The sequence below is a fragment of the Notechis scutatus genome, chromosome 6, assembly GCF_049901735.1.
Source record: "Notechis scutatus isolate UNSWTSFEM ecotype Mainland chromosome 6, rNotScu1.2, whole genome shotgun sequence".
Lineage (NCBI taxonomy): Eukaryota > Metazoa > Chordata > Lepidosauria > Squamata > Elapidae > Notechis > Notechis scutatus.
Genome location: NC_142014.1, coordinates 74,023,808 through 74,048,023, shown reverse-complemented (window position 1 = coordinate 74,048,023; position 24,216 = coordinate 74,023,808). Strand labels below are relative to the sequence as shown.

The following is a 24,216-nucleotide window of genomic DNA, read 5'->3' as shown; positions in this document are numbered from 1 at the left end:
GATTTCAAGGGGAAAAAATTGCAGACTACAGGAACCAAGTGTACCATTCAGGTGACCCCGAGGACACAGATAAACTTCCAAGTGGTCTCAACAACCCTCTAAAAGGATGCAAATGACCAGCTGTCTGCAAGGAATATAAATCCTTCCATTCTCCACCATCCAGTCAGAGCTGAAGAAGCTTCTTGGATGAGAAGTGAAACGTCTTCAAAAGCAAAAAACAAGGAAGTCCAGTTGCCTCCTGAAAAAACTCCTAGTTTGATAGTGCTTCTGCCTCTTTAAAATACTTTTCACTTACCAGGAAGACGATGTTGGCGTTTTGGTAGAGTGCTCGAGCGACACAGATGCGTTGCCGTTGACCTCCACTCAAGTTAATTCCCTAAAGGGTATAATAAACCATAATTTTCAGTCAGCTGCCCAAACATTGCAGCATCTTTACTGACAAGCCCTTGAAAAAAAATAACAAATATTTTAAAAAAACATCCTAAAACTAAACTTCTTCCTAAATTTATATGACATTGGTTTATTCAATCTCAATGCTGTTGGCTACCAAACCTAAAGTGTGAACAGTCTAAAAGAGGACAAAGAAGATCTTGGCATATAAGCAGGGATTGTTGTTGTTTGGTTGTTAAGTTGTGTCCAACATTTTTTGACCCTTGGACCACAGCTAGCTAGGCCCTCTGTCCTCCACTGCCTTCCAGAGTTTGCCCAAATTCATATCCATTGTGTTGATGACACTATCTAACCATCTCATTCTCTGCTGTCCTCCTTCTCCTTTTGCCTTCCATCTTTCCCAACATTGGGGTCTTCTCCAATCAGTCCTCTCTTCTCATTTGGTGGACAAAGTATTTGAGCTTCAGCTTCAGGATCCCTCTTTCCAAAGGGCAGTTGGGGTTGATTTCCTTTAGGAATGACTGATTGGATCTCGGAGGTCTCGGAGAGCGAGGACTCAGATGAGGGGCCTGCGTGTGATGCAGGGATGGGACCAAGACTATCAGGGAGTGGAATGCTGCCTTTGGAGATTGGGAGGCTGGCAGCAGTGATGAAGAGGTCCCCGAGGAGCCTGTGCCCAGTGCGTGTGCTCAAAGGAAAGAGCAGCTGCAGCAGCACGGGCAACTCGGGAGTAAAACTGCAAGGTAATGGCCCCTCCCTTAAGAGATAAAAACCAGCTGAGAAACCGGAGTTCTTTGCAGGAAGCAAAGAAGTTTTTGCACTCAAGCTTTGGGGACGTTCGGACTCTCTTAGTTTGTGTTTGGAGACTTTTTGTGTTTGAAATATTTCTTGGCAACTTTATCTAGTGTTCTTGGCAAGGGTCATTCTTATCAGAGACAGTTCGTTTGAAACAGCCTTTTTACCGGGAAGGGATGGAATTCGTAAAGAATCATTCCAACAGTCCAGGTGTCAACAATCCGACTAGTGAACCCAAAATAAGTAAACACTCACGGGAGCTTTGAACTCCCCAAAAGTAAAACTGTATTGGATACACCATTTTGGTACTGAAGAATCAAAAACAGCTCTGGTTTTCCCACACAAAGCTTTGCTTAGTGAAACAATACTTCCCCTTTCTCCTACCCCTGGGTGATCACACTTTCCAGTTATGAGACGTCCTTTTGTTATGGACCAGTCCATCTCTTTCTCCAGCAACTGTAGCGATGACCTTGATGGTTGCCAGGTTCTTATAATCTACTCCAGGGGTGTCCAACCTTGGCAACTTTAAGACTTGTGGACTTCAACTCCCAGAATTCCTCAGCCAGCTTTGCTGGCTGAGGAATTCTGGGAGTTGAAGTCCACAAGTCTTAAAGTTGCCAAGGTTGGACACCCCTGATCTACTCCAATTCTTGAAGTCCACAAGTCATAAAAGGACCATAGTTCCCCACCCCGATCCACAAGGAAGAGGCAATTTTAATCTAACTTAATTTGTAACTAAACACATACATTGCCTCAATCCAGTTGGACCCTAGGTCTCAAATGATCTCCTGCAGAGGGACCCCATAAAATCAACCTGAGTTCCACATGTAGCTTGAGCGACAGAGGGGATAAACATATAACGGCATTCACATTAATAATTTTCAATACTTTGTTCTCAGTGCTGTTGGGGAGGGAGATAAAAAAAAATATTAACAGATCTCCTTGGTCACCCAATAATGCAGGAGTGTCTGAAAAAATAGCAGTGGCATCTTCCTTCTTAACTTACCCTTTCCCCGATTTCTGTCTGATCTCCAAATGGCAACAGATCGATATCAGGTTGTAGAGAACATGCATCAGTCACTGCTTTGTACCTGTGGAAGACATATTAAAAATAAAACATGAGGTTCAGAAAGACGGAAAGGTTTTAAAACAAGGGTGGGGAACAATGGCCCTTTTATGGTTTTATTTATTTATTTATTTATTTTTATTTATTTATTTGTCAAGCAAGTATTAGATAAACAGGTATGCTGGCTGAGGAATTCTGAGAGTTGAAGTCCACCCATCTTCACTCAAATTGCCAAGGTTGAGAAACCTTGTTTTAAATGCTCTGTGACCTGCACTGGCTCCCAGTCTGCTTCTGGGTGATGGTTTTGACCTATAAAACTCCATGGCATGGCATCCACCTCAGCTGTTAAGTTAGTAACATGGTCATTAAGTGGATCTGGTTTCCCCGTTGACTAGGCTTGTCATAATTTGCAAAAGTGGTCACATGACCCTGGGACACTGCAACCGTCATAAATATGAATCAGTTACCAAGTAGCCAAGTTTTGATCACATGACCACGGGGATGCTGCAACAGTTGTGACCAGTGGTGGGATTCAGCCAGTTCGCCCCAGTTTGGGAAACCGGTTGTTAATTTTCTGAGCTATTTGGTGAACTGCTTGTTGGAAGAAATCATTAGGGCAGAGAACCTGTTGTTAAATTATTTGAATCCCACCACTGGTCATAACTGTGAAAAATAGTCATAAATTGCTTTTTTGTAGCACCGTTGCAACTTTGAATGTTCACTAAATGAATGGTTATAAGTGGAAGACTACCTGTAAGTCAGACAAAGAGCTTCACATTTGTACATGCTAAGTTCAATTTGTTTCAACTTGGTCCTTTTTTTTTGGTGGCTTAATGAAGCCTGAATGTTGAGCTTATGGTTTCATGTATTTATTTATTTATTTTATTTTATTTATTTATTTATTTGATTTGCCAATTGTTTACAAGATAGTAAGTATAAGTGTATACATAGTTGTGGATACATGAAATGGGTACATATAAGAAAAATAAAAGAATAAGAGAAACAATAGGACAGGGACGGTAGGCACGTTGGTGCTCTTATGCACGCCCCCTACAGACCTCTTAGGAAAGGGGTGAGGTCAATAGTAGACAGTCTAAGGTTAAAGTTTTTGGGGTTTGGGGAAGAGACTACAGAGTCGGGTAGAGTATTGTATTGTCTGAACCCATGACATGGATGAATTAAGCAATCAGAGTTTGTTGTTGGAAGGGACCTTGGAGGTCTTCTAGTCCAACCCCCTGCTTAGACAGGAAACCATTTGTAATTTCTGACAAATGGTTATCCAATCTCTTAATGTTAAACAACAGGAATAGAATAGAATAGAATAGAATAGAATAGAATAGAATAGAATAGAATAGAATAGAATAGAATAGAATTCTTTATTGGTGTGATTAGACACACAAGCAATTTGTCTTGGTGCAAATGCTCTCAGTATATATATAAAAAAAAACATTCATCAAGAATCGAGAATCATAAGGTCCAACACTTAACAATAGTCATAGGGTACAATAAGCAATCAAATCATACTAGGAAACAGTCAATATAAATCGTAAGGATACAAGCGACAAAGTTACAGTCATCCAATCACCAGTGGGAGAGGATGGGTGATGAGGAATGATGAGATTAACAGTAATAGTAGTGCAGACTTTGTAAATAGTTGAACAGTGTTGAGGGAATTATTTGTTTAGCGGAATGATGGTTTTCAGGAAAAAAAAACTGTTCTTGTGTCTAGTTGTTCTGGTGTGCAGAGCCCTATAGCGTCATTTTGAGGGAAGGATGTTCCTTCTGATTTCCTCCCACCTCAAAATTAAACATAAACATGGAATAAAAGAAAACAGGATGGACGGTCAGGCAGCAAAGTGATTTTTGTGCAAAAGGAGAGTCTGGGAATTGGGAACCATCTCCTGTGTAGATAGTATTCATTGAGAAGTACTCTAATGATTCTTTATTTTTAAATGTACGACTTTCCCTCTTTCCAGTCGTCCCCTCTTGGAACTGATATCATAAACTTGAAATTCAGCCTCAGCTCCCTTATTATGACTGATTAATAAAGAACTGTGCCTCTGATAAGGATCAGTTGCATTAAGTTTTAAGTCAATAGTACTGAGCTACTTATGTTAACCTACTCATTACAGTTTTCCCCTTAGGAACTATACAGATGTTTTCCCATTCTCCACTTCGTTATTTCCTTTTTTGGAAAACACTTTCTAGGATCAGAGAATGCGGCGAGGGAGGGAACTGAGGTTTACAAGAGCCTTTGAAAGGCTCTGCAAACAGGGAACGGTTATCTTAGCAAATGCATTGCCTCACCGCTTCACATTTTACGAGGCAAGGGGGAGTGTAACTTAAGGGAAAATTTGCAGGGAAGGATGGCACTTTAAAAGAGTGACTGACTGGCTTGTATGATGATTTCTCATCTTCTGGATGCGCTGCACCAGGGGTGGGACTCAAAAATCCCAGCAACCAGTTTGCTGCCTGGTTGCTGTATGGGCATAGCCAGGGTGAGCATGGCCTACTGGAACTTCCAGGAGGGCCACTTTTCGCCTTCCCAAGGGTCCAGAGGCTTCCCTCAGGCCTCTGGGAGGGCAAAAATGGCCTCCCCCAGGCTCCAGAGGCCCCCCAGAAGCAGGAAACGGGCTCGTTTCTGGACTTCCGGAACTTCCGGGAGGGACATTTTTCACCTTCCCCAGTCTGGAAGCTTCCCTCAGGTCTCTGGGAGGATGAAAACAACCTCCCCCAGGCTCCGGAGCCCCCCCCCCGGAAGCTGGAAACAGACCCATTTCTGAACTTCTGGAACTTCCGGGTGGGGCGTTTTTCGCCCACCCAGAGCCTCGAACAAAGCTGAATACCATTCATGTAAGTACCCGCGAAAACTTAAGAAAACATATATATATATATATATATATGGTGTTGACTTAGTTCGGGTATTTTCCACGTCATTGTAGTTGTTCTTTTAAAGTTGTAGCAACGTTTCAGCAGAATCTCATCTGCCATCATCAGGCTTCTGTATTGTGTCCGTCTGTGAGTCAGACTTTTACAGTAGTTTCAGATTTGAATTTGGGGCAGCCTATTGCTGTGCCAGAATGGTTTTTTCTTCATCCTGATTGGTTGGGAGTCTTGGTCTGTGTTTATTGGTCTCGGAGTTTGCTGTGTTCTGCTTGATTGGTGTCTCTAATATCTTCTGTCTGTTTTTGGCTCTTTTGTATCTTGATTGGCTGGCAGCATTGTGTTGCTTTAATGGAGGCCTTTAGTGCAGCTTGGCTTCGGGTAAATGGACGGCTATCATTAGTTAGGAAGCTGGGTTTCATCTGGGTGCCTGGTTGGGATGTGTTTGAGCTGGAGGTATCAGGGGGGAAAAGAACAACTACAATGACGTGGGAAAATACCCGAACCAAGCCGAACACCATACATGTAAGTACCATGAAAACTTAAGAAAACAAATATCAAACCTCTACGGGAGGAAATAAACAGCCAGATCAAAACCTACGAGAAACTGGAAATTAAAAGAGCAGGAATACTATGTGACCTCCAATTCCTACGCAGCTGCAGAGACAACAATACTACACCAACCTGCTTCAAATTAACATTTCATCAAAGCACAGCAGCCACTAAACGTATCCTGAAAAGAACTGAAATGGCTTTACTAAGGAGCGAGCTCCACAATAAGAGATTCCGATTAGATCAGTTAAACAAAGATTTGCTAGCACTACACCTGGAACTGAGCAGCAAAATCCACCCTCTACTTTGGGACAAGATAAAACAACTTACAACTTGGAGAGCTGATTCTGAAGGCATTTACAAACAAGAAAAATTATTGAAAAAACTAAAGAAATTAGAACATGACAAGAAAACCCCAACAACTCACAACAACACCTGAAACAATTAGTGCACAACGTTTCCAACAGAGAACTCACCAAAACAGAAACAGATGTCCTAACCAAAGGATTCAATTATGCTATAGCACCCCAAAAAATCCCCACAGAATCCATCATATGTGCAGTAGAATCCAGCCTAACTAAATTAAATACAGATGAAGCTGATAAAATAAGACACCAAGTTACCAACATCTTATGCACAAGCAAACCACCAAAAGCAACTTACAGAAAAATGAAATCAAAGCACTACAAACCCTGAAAAGAGATAGCAGCATAATCATCCTCCCAGCAGACAAAGGGAATGCCACTGTAGTAATGGACAGAAAAGACTACGAAACAAAATTGACAGACCTACTCCAAGACTCCACATACAAACCCATAAACACAGACCCAACCACATATCTGGAAAAATTAACCAAGAAGAAAATTATAACCAGCCACATAAGCAAAGAGATCCAACACGCGATCATACCCAGAGAGAAATCTTCCAGATGCCCCAAACTATACGGCCTCCCAAAAATACACAAAGAAGGCATACCTCTCAGACCCATAGTCAGCTCCAGAGGAGCACCACTACAAAACCTAGCTAAACACCTAGCAAAAGAGCTACAGCCCCATGCTGAAACAGCAGCTTCTCATGTAAAAACTCATACCACTTCTTGGAAATGATCAAAGATCTACACGTGGAGCAAGAAGATCTGCTTGTAAGTTTTGACGTGGTTTCACTATTCACTCAAGTCCCGATAAAAGAGACCCTTGAAATCATCAAAAATAAATACCAACCAGCTAAACACCTCATGGAACTAACAGAACACTGCTTAACCAACACATATTTCATATACAAAGGACAAAGATACAAACAAATAGAAGGAGCTCCCATGGGATCACCACTGTCACCTGTCATTGCAAACCTGTTCATGGAAGAATTCGAATCCAGAGCCCTGGCCAATGCCATCCTCAAACCCAAACTATGGTTAAGATACATCGATGACACATTCGTGATTTGGCCCCATGGACAAGAAAACCTAAACAATTTCCTAACACACCTAAACAGCGCACACCCCAAAATCAAGTTCACCATGGAAACAGAAACAAACAAACAACTACCATTCCTAGATGTACTAATCTACAAAAAAACAGATGGCACACTAGGACACACCATATACCAGAAGAAAACCCACACCAACCGCTACCTCAACGCCCAATCCCACCACCACCCAGCACAGATAAACTCCGTGGCTAAAACACTAATTACCAGAACCAAACGCCTGGCAGACAAGACACACATTAAGACTGAACTATGCACCCTGACTAAAGTACTGACAGCCAACGGCTTCCACAAAAGCAAAATCACCAGCTTGATCCACAAAAACACACTGAAACATAATAGAGACCCAGAAGATGAACAGACCTATGGAACAGCTGTCCTGCCCTACATAAGAGGTACTACAGACAAAATTAGTAAGGTACTACACAGACATCACATCAGGACTGCCTTCAAAACAGACAGAAAAATAGCAGCCATCCTTAGCAACCCCAAAGATAAAATTGACCTGGAAAACCAAGGCATATACGAAGTCCCCTGTGCATCATGCCCGGCCACATACATTGGACAGACCAATAGAAGAATAAGCACCCGCCTGGATGAACACAAAAATGCAGTCAAAAAGCTGGAACACACTTCCTCACTAGTCCAACACATGGAAGCCACAGGTCATAGCATCAACTTCAATGGCACCAAAACCCTGGCCACTATAGAAAACCCTAATCACAGAATCATCAGAGAAGCCATAGAGATTGAAAAAAGACCAGAAAGCATGAATAGAAGAGATGATTCCACCAGGCTGTCAATCATTTGGAAGCCTGCACTCACAAACAAAAAATCTCCACACCACAAGCAGGCAAACACTGGGGACCACCGCCCCCCGATCCCCCCCCCCCCCCCCCCCCCCCCCCCCCCGAAACCCCCCCCCCCCCCCCTCTCCCCCCCCCCCCCCCCCCCCCCCCCCCCCCCCCCCCCCTTCAACCCCCCCCCCCCCCCCCCCCCCCCCCCCCCCAACCCCCCCCCCCCCCCCCATCCCCCCCCCCCCCCCCCCCCCCCCCCCCCCCCCCCCCCCCCCCCCCCCCCCCCCCCCCCCCCCCCCCCCCCCCCCCCCCCCCCCCCCCCCCCCCCCCCCCCCCCCCCCCCCCCCCCCCCCCCCCCCCCCCCCCCCCCCCCCCCCCCAAGGCAAAACCACCACCCCCAAAAAAACAACAAAAAAACCAAACCACCCCCAAAAAAAAAAACAACACACAACACAAAAAAAAAAAAAAAAAAAAAAAAAAAAAAAAAAAAAAAAAAAAACACCACAAAACAAAAAAAAACAACAAAACAACCAAAAAAAAAACCCCCCCCAACCAAAAAAAACAAAAAAAAAACACAAAAAAAAAAAAAAAAAAAACACACCCCAAAAAAAAAAACCAAAAAACCCAAAAAAAAAAAAAAAAAACACCACCAAAAAAAACCAAAAAAAAAAAAAAACAACAAAACACACAAAAAAAAACACCCCACACCAAAAAACAAAAAAAAAAAAACAAAAAAAAAAAAAAAAAAAAAAAAAAAAAAAAAAAAAAAAAAAAAAAAAAAAAAAAAAAAAAAAAAAAAAAAAAAAAAAAAAAAAAAAAAAAAAAAAAAACCCCCCCCCACAACAAAACACACAACAAAAAAAAAAAAAAAAAAATCCCCCCCACAACACACGGAGCTGCCATCTCTCTATATATACAAGTGGTGGGGGATGGTGTGCTGGGCTGGTTGGCTGTGCTGCAGCCTCTTGATTGGTTGATGGAGTTGATGTTGGTATAATGGGCTGTGTAATGGCCTTTTGTTGTAGAGATATCCTGGATCTTGTGCTGTCATCTCCTGGGTCGTTAGCCTCTTGTGTTTTAACGGCTTGGGTAATGGGTTGTGTGATGGGCTTGTGAGTTCTTTTGTTGTGGTATCCTGGGTCTTGCGTTGTAATCTCCTGGGTCGTTTGTGTTTTGATCTCTTTTCCATTAGCCTCCTGTGTAGTAACAGCTTGGGTAATGGGTTGTGTGATGACCTTGTGAGATTTATTGCTGTGGTATCCTTGGTCTTGTGCTGTGATATCCTGGGTCATTTGCTGTGTTGTGACTTCTTGAGTTCTTGAGGTGTAATTTCTTGAGTTTTCTGATGTGATGTCCTGAGCGGGTGGCTGTGATGTAGCATTTTGGGTTTTTAATATGGCTTTGAGTTTGGGGTCTGGGTCTGTGTTCGTTTGGCTTCGAGTTCGTGGTCGTGCCACATCTTCATGGTGGGGGTCAGTTCGCTTCATGTATGGTTCAGAGGAGTTTGAAGTGGGTAGTGATGCAGCTGCAGTGCGGCTTCTGGTCTGTGGTCGTGTCTCATCTTCTGTGTGGGTGTGAGTCTGATTTTTACGTGGAAGTGTGGTGGTGGCATCTTGTGTGGCCCTCATGGGTGTGGGTCTGGTGTCATTTATCATGTTGGGTACTCGTCTGTTCATGAGGGCGGGTTTCCAAATGGCTGGTAAGCGGGAGGTGTCATCTCTTTTATTCATGCTGTGTGGGCGTTTTTCTATCTCTATGGCTTCTCTGATTATTCTGCTGCTGTGGTGTTCAGTTTTGGCGATAGTTCTGGTATTTTTAAGGTCAATCTCATGTCCTGTGGCTTTGAGGTGTTGGACCAGGGAAGAGGTTGGTTCTTCTTTTTGATTGAGTTCTTATGTTCTTCAACGCGTGCACTTATTCTTCTGTTAGTTTGTCCAATGTATGTGGTGAGGCAGGCAGTGCAGGGGATTTCATATACTCCTTGGTTTTCTAACTCGATTTTGTCTTTAGGGTTTCTTAGGATGGTGGATATTTTTCTGTTTGTGCAGAATGCTGTTTTAATGTTGTGTTTTTGGAGGATCTTGCTGATTTTGTCTGTAGTGCCTTTTATATATGGGAGGAGGGCTTTGCCGTTCTCTTGTTCTCTGTTGGATTTTGGTTGGGGTTTCTTTTTGGATTAGGTGGGTGATCTTCTTTCTTTGAAATCCATTGGCTGTTAGTACGTTGGTGAGAGTGTTTAGTTCGGTTTTTAGGTGTTGTTCATCAGCTAAGCATTTTGTTCTGGAGATGAGTGTCTCAGCTACGGAATTGATCTGTGCTGGGTGGTGGTGTGAGAGTGCGTGTAGATAGCGGTTTGTATGTGTTTTCTTTTGGTAGATGGTGTGTCCTAGGGAGCCATTGGGTTTTTTGTATACCAAGACATCTAGGAAGGGAAGTTGATTGTTAGCTTCTGTTTCCATGGTGAATTGTATTTTGGGGTGTAGGCTGTTGAGGTGTGTGAGGAAGTTGTTCAGTTTTTCTTTCCCGTGTGGCCAGATTATGAAGGTGTCATCTACGTATCTGAGCCAGAGTTTGGGTTTGTGATCATATTTTTCTAGAGCTTGTGTTTCAAAGTGTTCCATGTAGAGGTTTGCGATGACAGGTGAGAGGGGTGATCCCATGGGTGCTCCTTCTATTTGTTTGTATTTTTGTCCATTGTAGGTGAAGTATGTATTGGATAGACAGTGGTTGGTCAGATCTAGGATGTGCTTGGGGGTTGTATTTGTTTTGGATGGCTGTCAAGGCTTCTTTTATTGGCACTTGGGTGAAGAGGGATATGACATCGAAGCTAACTAGTAGGTCGCTGGGTTGTAAGTTTTGTTTCTTTATGATCTCGATGAACTGGAATGAGTTTCTTACATGTGAGTTGATGGATTCTGCATAGGGCTGTAGTTGTTTGGCGAGAAATTTGGCTAGGTTTTGTAGAGGTGAGCCTATGGAGCTGACTATTGGTCTAAGTGGAGTTCCTTCTTTGTGTATCTTGGGGAGACCATAAAGCTTAGGGCATCTGGATGATTTCTCTCTGGGTATGATTCTTTGCTGGATTTCTTCACTGATGGGGGAGGCTTTTATTTTGGATCTGGTGGTTTTTTCTAGGTAGGTGGTGGGGTCTGTCTTTAGGGGTTTGTATGTGGGGTCTAGGAGTAGGTTGGTTAACTTGGTTTGGTAGTCAGATGTGTTCATAACCACTGTTGCGTTGCCCTTGTCTGCTGGTAGGATTATTATGCTGGTGTCTTCTTTCAGGTTACGTAGTGCAGTTTGTTCTTCTTTGGATAAGTTGCTTTTGGGTGGTTTGCTAGTGCAGAGGATGTTGGTGATTTCGAGTCTGATTCTATTAGCCTCATCAGGGTTGGTTTTGGTCAGGCTGGTTTCAACTCCGCATATGATGGTTTCTGTGGGGATGTGTTTGGGAGCAACAGCAAAGTTGAATCCTTTTGAAAGGACCTTGGTTTCGGCTTCGGTGAGGATCTTGTCTGAGATGTTGTGCACTGTTTGTTTCATGTGTGGCTGTGAGGGGGGGGAGTTGGTTTCTGGCATTGTTGTAGTTTTCTGAGTTTGTTGGTGTGTGTGTCTGTCTTGAGGGTGGTCTGTGTTTCGGCTCTCCAGACAGGCGAGTTGTTTGGATTTGTCCCAAAGTAAGGGGTGAATCTTGTTGCTGAGTCTGAGGTGAAGTGTAAGAAGATCTTTGTTGATTTGGTCTAGGAGAAATCTTTTTGTGTGAAGTTCATTTCTAATTAGGGCCAATTCTGTTCTTTTTAGGATGCGTTTGGTGGCTGCTGTGTTGGTGTGGAATTTCAATTGGAAGCTTGTGGGAATTAAATTTTGATCTCGGCAGTTGCATAGGAATGCGAGGTCACATAAAATGGAAGCTCTTTGGACTTCAAGTTTTTCATAAGTCCTGGTCAGATGGTGGGTTTCCTCCCGTAGAGGTGCAATATTTGTTTTCTGAGGTTCTCGCGGGTATTTGTATGTGGATCTTTGGTTATTCGGGTTTTCTCCCGCGTAAGATTCAAAGTATCTAGGCAACGTTTCGGCGAGGTCCCACTCGCCATCTTCAGGCTGGTGCTTTCGGCTTAGTGCCAGTGCAAGCAGTGTGTGACCGGAGCTGCCATCTCTCTATATATACAAGTGGTGGGGGATGGTGTGCTGGGCTGGTTGGCTGTGCTGCAGCCTCTTGATTGGTTGATGGAGTTGATGTTGGTATAATGGGCTGTGTAATGGCCTTTTGTTGTAGAGATATCCTGGATCTTGTGCTGTCATCTCCTGGGTCGTTAGCCTCTTGTGTTTTAACGGCTTGGGTAATGGGTTGTGTGATGGGCTTGTGAGTTCTTTTGTTGTGGTATCCTGGGTCTTGCGTTGTAATCTCCTGGGTCGTTTGTGTTTTGATCTCTTTTCCATTAGCCTCCTGTGTAGTAACAGCTTGGGTAATGGGTTGTGTGATGACCTTGTGAGATTTATTGCTGTGGTATCCTTGGTCTTGTGCTGTGATATCCTGGGTCATTTGCTGTGTTGTGACTTCTTGAGTTCTTGAGGTGTAATTTCTTGAGTTTTCTGATGTGATGTCCTGAGCGGTGTGGCTGTGATGTAGCATTTTGGGTTTTTAATATGGCTTTGAGTTTGGGGTCTGGGTCTGTGTTCGTTTGGCTTCGAGTTCGTGGTCGTGCCACATCTTCATGGTGGGGGTCAGTTCGCTTCATGTATGGTTCAGAGGAGTTTGAAGTGGGTAGTGATGCAGCTGCAGTGCGGCTTCTGGTCTGTGGTCGTGTCTCATCTTCTGTGTGGGTGTGAGTCTGATTTTTACGTGGAAGTGTGGTGGTGGCATCTTGTGTGGCCCTCATGGGTGTGGGTCTGGTGTCATTTATCATGTTGGGTACTCGTCTGTTCATGAGGGCGGGTTTCCAAATGGCTGGTAAGCGGGAGGTGTCATCTCTTTTATTCATGCTGTGTGGGCGTTTTTCTATCTCTATGGCTTCTCTGATTATTCTGCTGCTGTGGTGTTCAGTTTTGGCGATAGTTCTGGTATTTTTAAGGTCAATCTCATGTCCTGTGGCTTTGAGGTGTTGGACCAGGGAAGAGGTTGGTTCTTCTTTTTGATTGAGTTCTTATGTTCTTCAACGCGTGCACTTATTCTTCTGTTAGTTTGTCCAATGTATGTGGTGAGGCAGGCAGTGCAGGGGATTTCATATACTCCTTGGTTTTCTAACTCGATTTTGTCTTTAGGGTTTCTTAGGATGGTGGATATTTTTCTGTTTGTGCAGAATGCTGTTTTAATGTTGTGTTTTTGGAGGATCTTGCTGATTTTGTCTGTAGTGCCTTTTATATATGGGAGGAGGGCTTTGCCGTTCTCTTGTTCTCTGTCTTGGATTTTGGTTGGGGTTTCTTTTTGGATTAGGTGGGTGATCTTCTTTCTTTGAAATCCATTGGCTGTTAGTACGTTGGTGAGAGTGTTTAGTTCGGTTTTTAGGTGTTGTTCATTCATCAGCTAAGCATTTTGTTCTGGAGATGAGTGTCTCAGCTACGGAATTGATCTGTGCTGGGTGGTGGTGTGAGAGTGCGTGTAGATAGCGGTTTGTATGTGTTTTCTTTTGGTAGATGGTGTGTCCTAGGGAGCCATTGGGTTTTTTGTATACCAAGACATCTAGGAAGGGAAGTTGATTGTTAGCTTCTGTTTCCATGGTGAATTGTATTTTGGGGTGTAGGCTGTTGAGGTGTGTGAGGAAGTTGTTCAGTTTTTCTTTCCCGTGTGGCCAGATTATGAAGGTGTCATCTACGTATCTGAGCCAGAGTTTGGGTTTGTGATCATATTTTTCTAGAGCTTGTGTTTCAAAGTGTTCCATGTAGAGGTTTGCGATGACAGGTGAGAGGGGTGATCCCATGGGTGCTCCTTCTATTTGTTTGTATTTTTGTCCATTGTAGGTGAAGTATGTATTGGATAGACAGTGGTTGGTCAGATCTAGGATGTGCTTGGGGGGGGTTGTATTTGTTTTGGATGGCTGTCAAGGCTTCTTTTATTGGCACTTGGGTGAAGAGGGATATGACATCGAAGCTAACTAGTAGGTCGCTGGGTTGTAAGTTTTGTTTCTTTATGATCTCGATGAACTGGAATGAGTTTCTTACATGTGAGTTGATGGATTCTGCATAGGGCTGTAGTTGTTTGGCGAGAAATTTGGCTAGGTTTTGTAGAGGTGAGCCTATGGAGCTGACTATTGGTCTAAGTGGAGTTCCTTCTTTGTGTATCTTGGGGAGACCATAAAGCTTAGGGCATCTGGATGATTTCTCTCTGGGTATGATTCTTTGCTGGATTTCTTCACTGATGGGGGAGGCTTTTATTTTGGATCTGGTGGTTTTTTCTAGGTAGGTGGTGGGGGTCTGTCTTTAGGGGTTTGTATGTGGGGTCTAGGAGTAGGTTGGTTAACTTGGTTTGGTAGTCAGATGTGTTCATAACCACTGTTGCGTTGCCCTTGTCTGCTGGTAGGATTATTATGCTGGTGTCTTCTTTCAGGTTACGTAGTGCAGTTTGTTCTTCTTTGGATAAGTTGCTTTTGGGTGGTTTGCTAGTGCAGAGGATGTTGGTGATTTCGAGTCTGATTCTATTAGCCTCATCAGGGTTGGTTTTGGTCAGGCTGGTTTCAACTCCGCATATGATGGTTTCTGTGGGGATGTGTTTGGGAGCAACAGCAAAGTTGAATCCTTTTGAAAGGACCTTGGTTTCGGCTTCGGTGAGGATCTTGTCTGAGATGTTGTGCACTGTTTGTTTCATGTGTGGCTGTGAGGGGGAAGTTGGTTTCTGGCATTGTTGTAGTTTTCTGAGTTTGTTGGTGTGTGTGTCTGTCTTGAGGGTGGTCTGTGTTTCGGCTCTCCAGACAGCGAGTTGTTTGGATTTGTCCCAAAGTAAGGGGTGAATCTTGTTGCTGAGTCTGAGGTGAAGTGTAAGAAGATCTTTGTTGATTTGGTCTAGGAGAAATCTTTTTGTGTGAAGTTCATTTCTAATTAGGGCCAATTCTGTTCTTTTTAGGATGCGTTTGGTGGCTGCTGTGTTGGTGTGGAATTTCAATTGGAAGCTTGTGGGAATTAAATTTTGATCTCGGCAGTTGCATAGGAATGCGAGGTCACATAAAATGGAAGCTCTTTGGACTTCAAGTTTTTCATAAGTCCTGGTCAGATGGTGGGTTTCCTCCCCGTAGAGGTGCAATATTTGTTTTCTGAGGTTCTCGCGGGTATTTGTATGTGGATCTTTGGTTATTCGGGTTTTCTCCCGCGTAAGATTCAAAGTATCTAGGCAACGTTTCGGCGAGGTCCCACTCGCCATCTTCAGGCTGGTGCTTTCGGCTTAGTGCCAGTGCAAGCAGTGTGTGACCGGAGCTGCCATCTCTCTATATACAAGTGGTGGGGGATGGTGTGCTGGGCTGGTTGGCTGTGCTGCAGCCTCTTGATTGGTTGATGGAGTTGATGTTGGTATAATGGGCTGTGTAATGGCCTTTTGTTGTAGAGATATCCTGGATCTTGTGCTGTCATCTCCTGGGTCGTTAGCCTCTTGTGTTTTAACGGCTTGGGTAATGGGTTGTGTGATGGGCTTGTGAGTTCTTTTGTTGTGGTATCCTGGGTCTTGCGTTGTAATCTCCTGGGTCGTTTGTGTTTTGATCTCTTTTCCATTAGCCTCCTGTGTAGTAACAGCTTGGGTAATGGGTTGTGTGATGACCTTGTGAGATTTATTGCTGTGGTATCCTTGGTCTTGTGCTGTGATATCCTGGGTCATTTGCTGTGTTGTGACTTCTTGAGTTCTTGAGGTGTAATTTCTTGAGTTTTCTGATGTGATGTCCTGAGCGGGTGGCTGTGATGTAGCATTTTGGGTTTTTAATATGGCTTTGAGTTTGGGGTCTGGGTCTGTGTTCGTTTGGCTTCGAGTTCGTGGTCGTGCCACATCTTCATGGTGGGGGTCAGTTCGCTTCATGTATGGTTCAGAGGAGTTTGAAGTGGGTAGTGATGCAGCTGCAGTGCGGCTTCTGGTCTGTGGTCGTGTCTCATCTTCTGTGTGGGTGTGAGTCTGATTTTTACGTGGAAGTGTGGTGGTGGCATCTTGTGTGGCCCTCATGGGTGTGGGTCTGGTGTCATTTATCATGTTGGGTACTCGTCTGTTCATGAGGGCGGGTTTCCAAATGGCTGGTAAGCGGGAGGTGTCATCTCTTTTATTCATGCTGTGTGGGCGTTTTTCTATCTCTATGGCTTCTCTGATTATTCTGCTGCTGTGGTGTTCAGTTTTGGCGATAGTTCTGGTATTTTTAAGGTCAATCTCATGTCCTGTGGCTTTGAGGTGTTGGACCAGGGAAGAGGTTGGTTCTTCTTTTTGATTGAGTTCTTATGTTCTTCAACGCGTGCACTTATTCTTCTGTTAGTTTGTCCAATGTATGTGGTGAGGCAGGCAGTGCAGGGGATTTCATATACTCCTTGGTTTTCTAACTCGATTTTGTCTTTAGGGTTTCTTAGGATGGTGGATATTTTTCTGTTTGTGCAGAATGCTGTTTTAATGTTGTGTTTTTGGAGGATCTTGCTGATTTTGTCTGTAGTGCCTTTTATATATGGGAGGAGGGCTTTGCCGTTCTCTTGTTCTCTGTCTTGGATTTTGGTTGGGGTTTCTTTTTGGATTAGGTGGGTGATCTTCTTTCTTTGAAATCCATTGGCTGTTAGTACGTTGGTGAGAGTGTTTAGTTCGGTTTTTAGGTGTTGTTCATCAGCTAAGCATTTTGTTCTGGAGATGAGTGTCTCAGCTACGGAATTGATCTGTGCTGGGTGGTGGTGTGAGAGTGCGTGTAGATAGCGGTTTGTATGTGTTTTCTTTTGGTAGATGGTGTGTCCTAGGGAGCCATTGGGTTTTTGTATACCAAGACATCTAGGAAGGGAAGTTGATTGTTAGCTTCTGTTTCCATGGTGAATTGTATTTTGGGGTGTAGGCTGTTGAGGTGTGTGAGGAAGTTGTTCAGTTTTTCTTTCCCGTGTGGCCAGATTATGAAGGTGTCATCTACGTATCTGAGCCAGAGTTTGGGTTTGTGATCATATTTTTCTAGAGCTTGTGTTTCAAAGTGTTCCATGTAGAGGTTTACGATGACAGGTGAGAGGGGTGATCCCATGGGTGCTCCTTCTATTTGTTTGTATTTTTGTCCATTGTAGGTGAAGTATGTATTGGATAGACAGTGGTTGGTCAGATCTAGGATGTGCTTGGGGGTTGTTTTGTTTTGGATGGCTGTCAAGGCTTCTTTTATTGGCACTTGGGTGAAGAGGGATATGACATCGAAGCTAACTAGTAGGTCGCTGGGTTGTAAGTTTTGTTTCTTTATGATCTCGATGAACTGGAATGAGTTTCTTACATGTGAGTTGATGGATTCTGCATAGGGCTGTAGTTGTTTGGCGAGAAATTTGGCTAGGTTTTGTAGAGGTGAGCCTATGGAGCTGACTATTGGTCTAAGTGGAGTTCCTTCTTTGTGTATCTTGGGGAGACCATAAAGCTTAGGGCATCTGGATGATTTCTCTCTGGGTATGATTCTTTGCTGGATTTCTTCACTGATGGGGAGGCTTTTATTTTGGATCTGGTGGTTTTTTCTAGGTAGGTGGTGGGGTCTGTCTTTAGGGGTTTGTATGTGGGGTCTAGGAGTAGGTTGGTTAACTTGGTTTGGTAGTCAGATGTGTTCATAACCACTGTTGCGTTGCCCTTGTCTGCTGGTAGGATTATTATGCTGGTGTCTTCTTTCAGGTTACGTAGTGCAGTTTGTTCTTCTTTGGATAAGTTGCTTTTGGGTGGTTTCTAGTGCAGAGGATGTTGGTGATTTCGAGTCTGATTCTATTAGCCTCATCAGGGTTGGTTTTGGTCAGGCTGGTTTCAACTCCGCATATGATGGTTTCTGTGGGGATGTGTTTGGGAGCAACAGCAAAGTTGAATCCTTTTGAAAGGACCTTGGTTTCGGCTTCGGTGAGGATCTTGTCTGAGATGTTGTGCACTGTTTGTTTCATGTGTGGCTGTGAGGGGGGGGGAGTTGGTTTCTGGCATTGTTGTAGTTTTCTGAGTTTGTTGGTGTGTGTGTCTGTCTTGAGGGTGGTCTGTGTTTCGGCTCTCCAGACAGCGGTTGTTTGGATTTGTCCCAAAGTAAGGGGTGAATCTTGTTGCTGAGTCTGAGGTGAAGTGTAAGAAGATCTTTGTTGATTTGGTCTAGGAGAAATCTTTTTGTGTGAAGTTCATTTCTAATTAGGGCCAATTCTGTTCTTTTTAGGATGCGTTTGGTGGCTGCTGTGTTGGTGTGGAATTTCAATTGGAAGCTTGTGGGAATTAAATTTTGATCTCGGCAGTTGCATAGGAATGCGAGGTCACATAAAATGGAAGCTCTTTGGACTTCAAGTTTTTCATAAGTCCTGGTCAGATGGTGGGTTTCCTCCCGTAGAGGTGCAATATTTGTTTTCTGAGGTTCTCGGGTATTTGTATGTGGATCTTTGGTTATTCGGGTTTCTCTCCGCGTAAGATTCAAAGTATCTAGGCAACGTTTCGGCGAGGTCCCACTCGCCATCTTCAGGCTGGTGCTTTCGGCTTAGTGCCAGTGCAAGCAGTGTGTGACCGGAGCTGCCATCTCTCTATATATACAAGTGGTGGGGGATGGTGTGCTGGGCTGGTTGGCTGTGCTGCAGCCTCTTGATTGGTTGATGGAGTTGATGTTGGTATAATGGGCTGTGTAATGGCCTTTTGTTGTAGAGATATCCTGGATCTTGTGCTGTCATCTCCTGGGTCGTTAGCCTCTTGTGTTTTAACGGCTTGGGTAATGGGTTGTGTGATGGGCTTGTGAGTTCTTTTGTTGTGGTATCCTGGGTCTTGCGTTGTAATCTCCTGGGTCGTTTGTGTTTTGATCTCTTTTCCATTAGCCTCCTGTGTAGTAACAGCTTGGGTAATGGGTTGTGTGATGACCTTGTGAGATTTATTGCTGTGGTATCCTTGGTCTTGTGCTGTGATATCCTGGGTCATTTGCTGTGTTGTGACTTCTTGAGTTCTTGAGGTGTAATTTCTTGAGTTTTCTGATGTGATGTCCTGAGCGGGTGGCTGTGATGTAGCATTTTGGGTTTTTAATATGGCTTTGAGTTTGGGGTCTGGGTCTGTGTTCGTTTGGCTTCGAGTTCGTGGTCGTGCCACATCTTCATGGTGGGGGTCAGTTCGCTTCATGTATGGTTCAGAGGAGTTTGAAGTGGGTAGTGATGCAGCTGCAGTGCGGCTTCTGGTCTGTGGTCGTGTCTCATCTTCTGTGTGGGTGTGAGTCTGATTTTTACGTGGAAGTGTGGTGGTGGCATCTTGTGTGGCCCTCATGGGTGTGGGTCTGGTGTCATTTATCATGTTGGGTACTCGTCTGTTCATGAGGGCGGGTTTCCAAATGGCTGGTAAGCGGGAGGTGTCATCTCTTTTATTCATGCTGTGTCGTACACTCATGCTTGTTTTCTTTGATCTCTATGGCTTCTCTGATCATATTTGTGCAATGTGTTCAGTACAACAATCTGAGTTTATAGGAGGACACCTGGGAACCCTTACCTTCATCGCAAACCTCTACATGGAACACTTTGAAACACAAGCTCTAGAAAAATATGATCACAAACCCAAACTCTGGCTCAGATACGTAGATGACACCTTCATAATCTGGCCACACGGGAAAGAAAACTGAACAACTTCCTCACACACCTCAACAGCCTACACCCCAAAATACAATTCACCATGGAAACAGAAGCTAACAATCAACTTCCCTTCCTAGATGTCTTGGTATACAAAAAACCCAATGGCTCCCTAGGACACACCATCTACCAAAAGAAAACACATACAAACCGCTATCTACACGCACTCTCACACCACCACCCAGCACAGATCAATTCCGTAGCTGAGACACTCATCTCCAGAACAAAATGCTTAGCTGATGAACAACACCTAAAAACCGAACTAAACACTCTCACCAACGTACTAACAGCCAATGGATTTCAAAGAAAGAAGATCACCCACCTAATCCAAAAAGAAACCCCAACCAAAATCCAAGACAGAGAACAAGAGAACGGCAAAGCCCTCCTCCCATATATAAAAGGCACTACAGACAAAATCAGCAAGATCCTCCAAAAACACAACATTAAAACAGCATTCTGCACAAACAGAAAAATATCCACCATCCTAAGAAACCCTAAAGACAAAATCGAGTTAGAAAACCAAGGAGTATATGAAATCCCCTGCACTGCCTGCCTCACCACATACATTGGACAAACTAACAGAAGAATAAGTGCACGCGTTGAAGAACATAAGAACTCAATCAAAAAGAAGAACCAACCTCTTCCCTGGTCCAACACCTCAAAGCCACAGGACATGAGATTGACCTTAAAAATACCAGAACTATCGCCAAAACTGAACACCACAGCAGCAGAATAATCAGAGAAGCCATAGAGATAGAAAAACGCCCACACAGCATGAATAAAAGAGATGACACCTCCCGCTTACCAGCCATTTGGAAACCCGCCCTCATGAACAGACGAGTACCCAACATGATAAATGACACCAGACCCACACCCATGAGGGCCACACAAGATGCCACCACCACACTTCCACGTAAAAATCAGACTCACACCCACACAGAAGATGAGACACGACCACAGACCAGAAGCCGCACTGCAGCTGCATCACTACCCACTTCAAACTCCTCTGAACCATACATGAAGCGAACTGACCCCCACCATGAAGATGTGGCACGACCACGAACTCAAAGCCAAACGAACACAGACCCAGACCCCAAACTCAAAGCCATATTAAAAACCCAAAATGCTACATCACAGCCACCCGCTCAGGACATCACATCAGAAAACTCAAGAAATTACACCTCAAGAACTCAAGAAGTCACAACACAGCAAATGACCCAGGATATCACAGCACAAGACCAAGGATACCACAGCAATAAATCTCACAAGGTCATCACACAACCCATTACCCAAGCTGTTACTACACAGGAGGCTAATGGAAAAGAGATCAAAACACAAACGACCCAGGAGATTACAACGCAAGACCCAGGATACCACAACAAAAGAACTCACAAGCCCATCACACAACCCATTACCCAAGCCGTTAAAACACAAGAGGCTAACGACCCAGGAGATGACAGCACAAGATCCAGGATATCTCTACAACAAAAGGCCATTACACAGCCCATTATACCAACATCAACTCCATCAACCAATCAAGAGGCTGCAGCACAGCCAACCAGCCCAGCACACCATGGCGAGTGGGACCTCCCACCACTTGTATATATATATATATATGGCAGCTCATATATATATACACACATATATATATATATATATATATATATATATATACATATACATATACATATACATATATATATATACATATACATATATATATATTTTAGTGCAGCTTTGTTCCAAGCTGCACTAAAAGCCTCCAATACAGGAACACAATGTTGCCAGCCAATCAAGACACACAAAAAAGCCACAAAACAGACATAAGATATTAGAAACACCAATCAAGCAGAACACAGCAAACTCCAAGACCAATAAACACAGACCAATACTCCCAACCAATCAGGATGAAGAAAAAACCATTCTGGCACAGCAGTAGACTAGCCCCAAATTTAAAACTGAAACAACTGTAAAAGTCTGACTCACAGACGAACACAATACAGAAGCCTGATGATGGCAGATGAGATTCTGCTGAAACGTTGCTACAACTTTAAAAGCACAACTACAATGACGTGGGAAAATACCCGAACAAAGCTGAATACCATACATACATAGATACATAGATACATACATACATACATACATACATACATACATACATACATATATATATAAAAAATATGTATATGTATATGTGCATGTGTGTGAGTCAGGGGTGGGATTCAAATTTTTAACCACCAGTTCTGTGGGCGTGGCTTAGGTGGTGGCATGGCTTGGTGGTCATGTTATTGGCTGAGTGTGGCCAACTCAATATCACCCAATTCAAAGGCATGCATCTCCTCCCCTGGCTTCTAATGAATGTGGAGATGCTGCAACAGTCATAAGTGTGAAAAATGGTCATAAGTCACCTTTTTCAGTGTCATTGTAACTTTGAATGGTCACTCCACACAAGCAAAGTACCAGCAAAGGAGGGGAAAAAAACTCCAGAGAAGTTCCTGAGACAGGAAGTCTAGTCCTGCCAAGAATGTAATAAGGGTTAACGGAGAGGCAGTTTCTGTAAGCAACACCAGAATGTTTCCTTCCTGCCTTCCTTACAGGATTAGGCCAGTAATTTCTTCTAACAACCGGTTCTTCGAACTGCTTAGAATGATAACAACCGGTTCTAGCGAATAGGTGTGAACCTGTAGAATCCCACCCCTGGTGTGAGTTAATAGTGTTATAAGTTAGATCGAGAAATAAGAGTATAAGTGAATAGAATGGAGAAGTAATTGATATAGTTATAGACTTTATTAACTAGTGTGAACACCATTACAGAATCATTGTAAAAAGTGGAAATTGTTTTTTAAATGTTGAAATGTTGAATAAATAAATTTATTTAAAAAAAAATATATGATAAAATATTTCCCCAAGAAGAGAAATAAAAATCCTAAGGGAGACAGAAACTCAGAGCTTCAGCTCCTGCCCACAGCAGATATTTGGTGCCCATTAAAAAAGACTGGGCCAGAGAAAAGACCTCCAACTCCATGGTGATAGGATTAAGACATGTTCCCTCAGGACATAATAGGATTAACCCATCTAGCAGCAGAGCTCACCACATGGCACAATCTCCTAAGGACATTGCATCAGCCAAGCTTCAACCAAACCTGAGAGCTCAGACAACCTCAGCTATGATCCCTGCATAGCCCCATGGGAGTCTGTCAGCAGCCAATAGAATACATGTTCTTGCACAGGAACAGGAAGCTCAAGTTCAAAGCCCACGAGAAGTTATAAAAATCCCTCACTCTCAACTCCATGGGGTCAGCTGCCCAGGACCATCCATGTGGTTCTGTTTCATTAAGCCATCTTTCCAATCAGCTTCCATGTTTCCAGTATCTTTCTCCTGGCTGAACCAGATGGATATTTCTTCCAACAGTTGGACATGATTGACAGGAAGACATTTACCTTTACAAATAGTCCCTGCCAAATAACCCTAATGAGACTGGAATTGACATTCTTAAGCAAGACAGTTGTTAAGCAAAACATCGTGTGACAACACCAGTTAGCAATGGCAAGTCCCAGCTGAATCTAGAAAAAGTGCAGAAATTCTGGGACCTTTGGTGGTTAGAAAGAGACAGGTGTGAAATCTTTACCTCTGTTTATTAAAAGAACTCCCAAAGGTGATGTTTTCTTCCACCGTTGCATTCAAGAGCCAGGGTTTCTGGGCTGCGTAAGCCACTGAAAACCGATTCCTAGTGGAAAGGGGGAATTTAGATGCATTAGAAGATAGGGAATAGCTCCCTACATATTTTAACAAGGGTGCATTCAAACAAGGAAGGCACAAAGAACATATAAAGGAGATTAGCTGTTAAAACCAGGTTTAAGGGGAAAGAAGACTTAGGTTAGAAGAACACCCAGTCTCTATTTTATCTTTCCTTTTTTCATGACATATTCTTTTTCCCTTGAAAACATTTTGCTTTGCATCCTTCTTCCGTTCTGATACAAATCTCATACTAAATATAGGCAATGGAAATGGGAAATGATGATGGAGATCTTACAAAACTATATTTGTGGGTATTCAAATTCAAGTTGAATGAACATTTATATTTCGAAAACTCCAATAAATTACCCTGCAACTGTTATTGGCAGGTCTTCCAAGAGATATGGGTGCCGTGATATACAGCATGAAACATTGATTAGAAGCAATTTTATGCAGTCTCAGAATGAGTCTGTATGTAAGGAGTTTGGAAGGCATATATTGTTAATTTCTTTTAAATTACCAGGATATCTGATCACACAGTGGTTCCCAGCAGCTGCCTGATTTGAGAGGTGAGCTAAAATGAAACCTTGTGTTTCTTGAGTCCATATGTCCATCAGATTGGAAAAACCATGAATATTTGGCTTGACTTTATATCTACCAAGGAAGCTGAATGGTGGTCTTTCAATTCAGATCACTGAGACATCCAGATTGAATGTCAAAATGTTGCTTTTTTGCTTCAAAGTATGAAGGCTGAAGTTCAAATTCTAGGCATTACGGTTTAG

The 24,216-nt window shown here is 43.4% G+C and overlaps 1 protein-coding gene across 5 annotated transcripts in view; it reads right to left on the bottom strand.

Moving 5' to 3' along the window:
- The window catches only part of ABCC9 (ATP binding cassette subfamily C member 9), a 128,322-nt gene that overhangs the window by 51,865 nt on the left and 52,241 nt on the right, over positions 1 to 24,216 (bottom strand). For 4 of the 5 annotated variants that reach the window (XM_087968812.1, XM_087968813.1, XM_087968814.1 and 1 more), the window contains 3 exons: positions 23,328 to 23,426; positions 2,192 to 2,276; positions 296 to 376 (listed from right to left, as the gene is read on the bottom strand). In XM_087968812.1, the coding sequence (XP_087824938.1) occupies positions 296 to 376; positions 2,192 to 2,276; positions 23,328 to 23,426 (265 nt within the window). The remainder of the gene's footprint in view (positions 1 to 295; positions 377 to 2,191; positions 2,277 to 23,327; positions 23,427 to 24,216) is intronic. The other variant, XM_087968816.1, reaches the window with a different exon arrangement.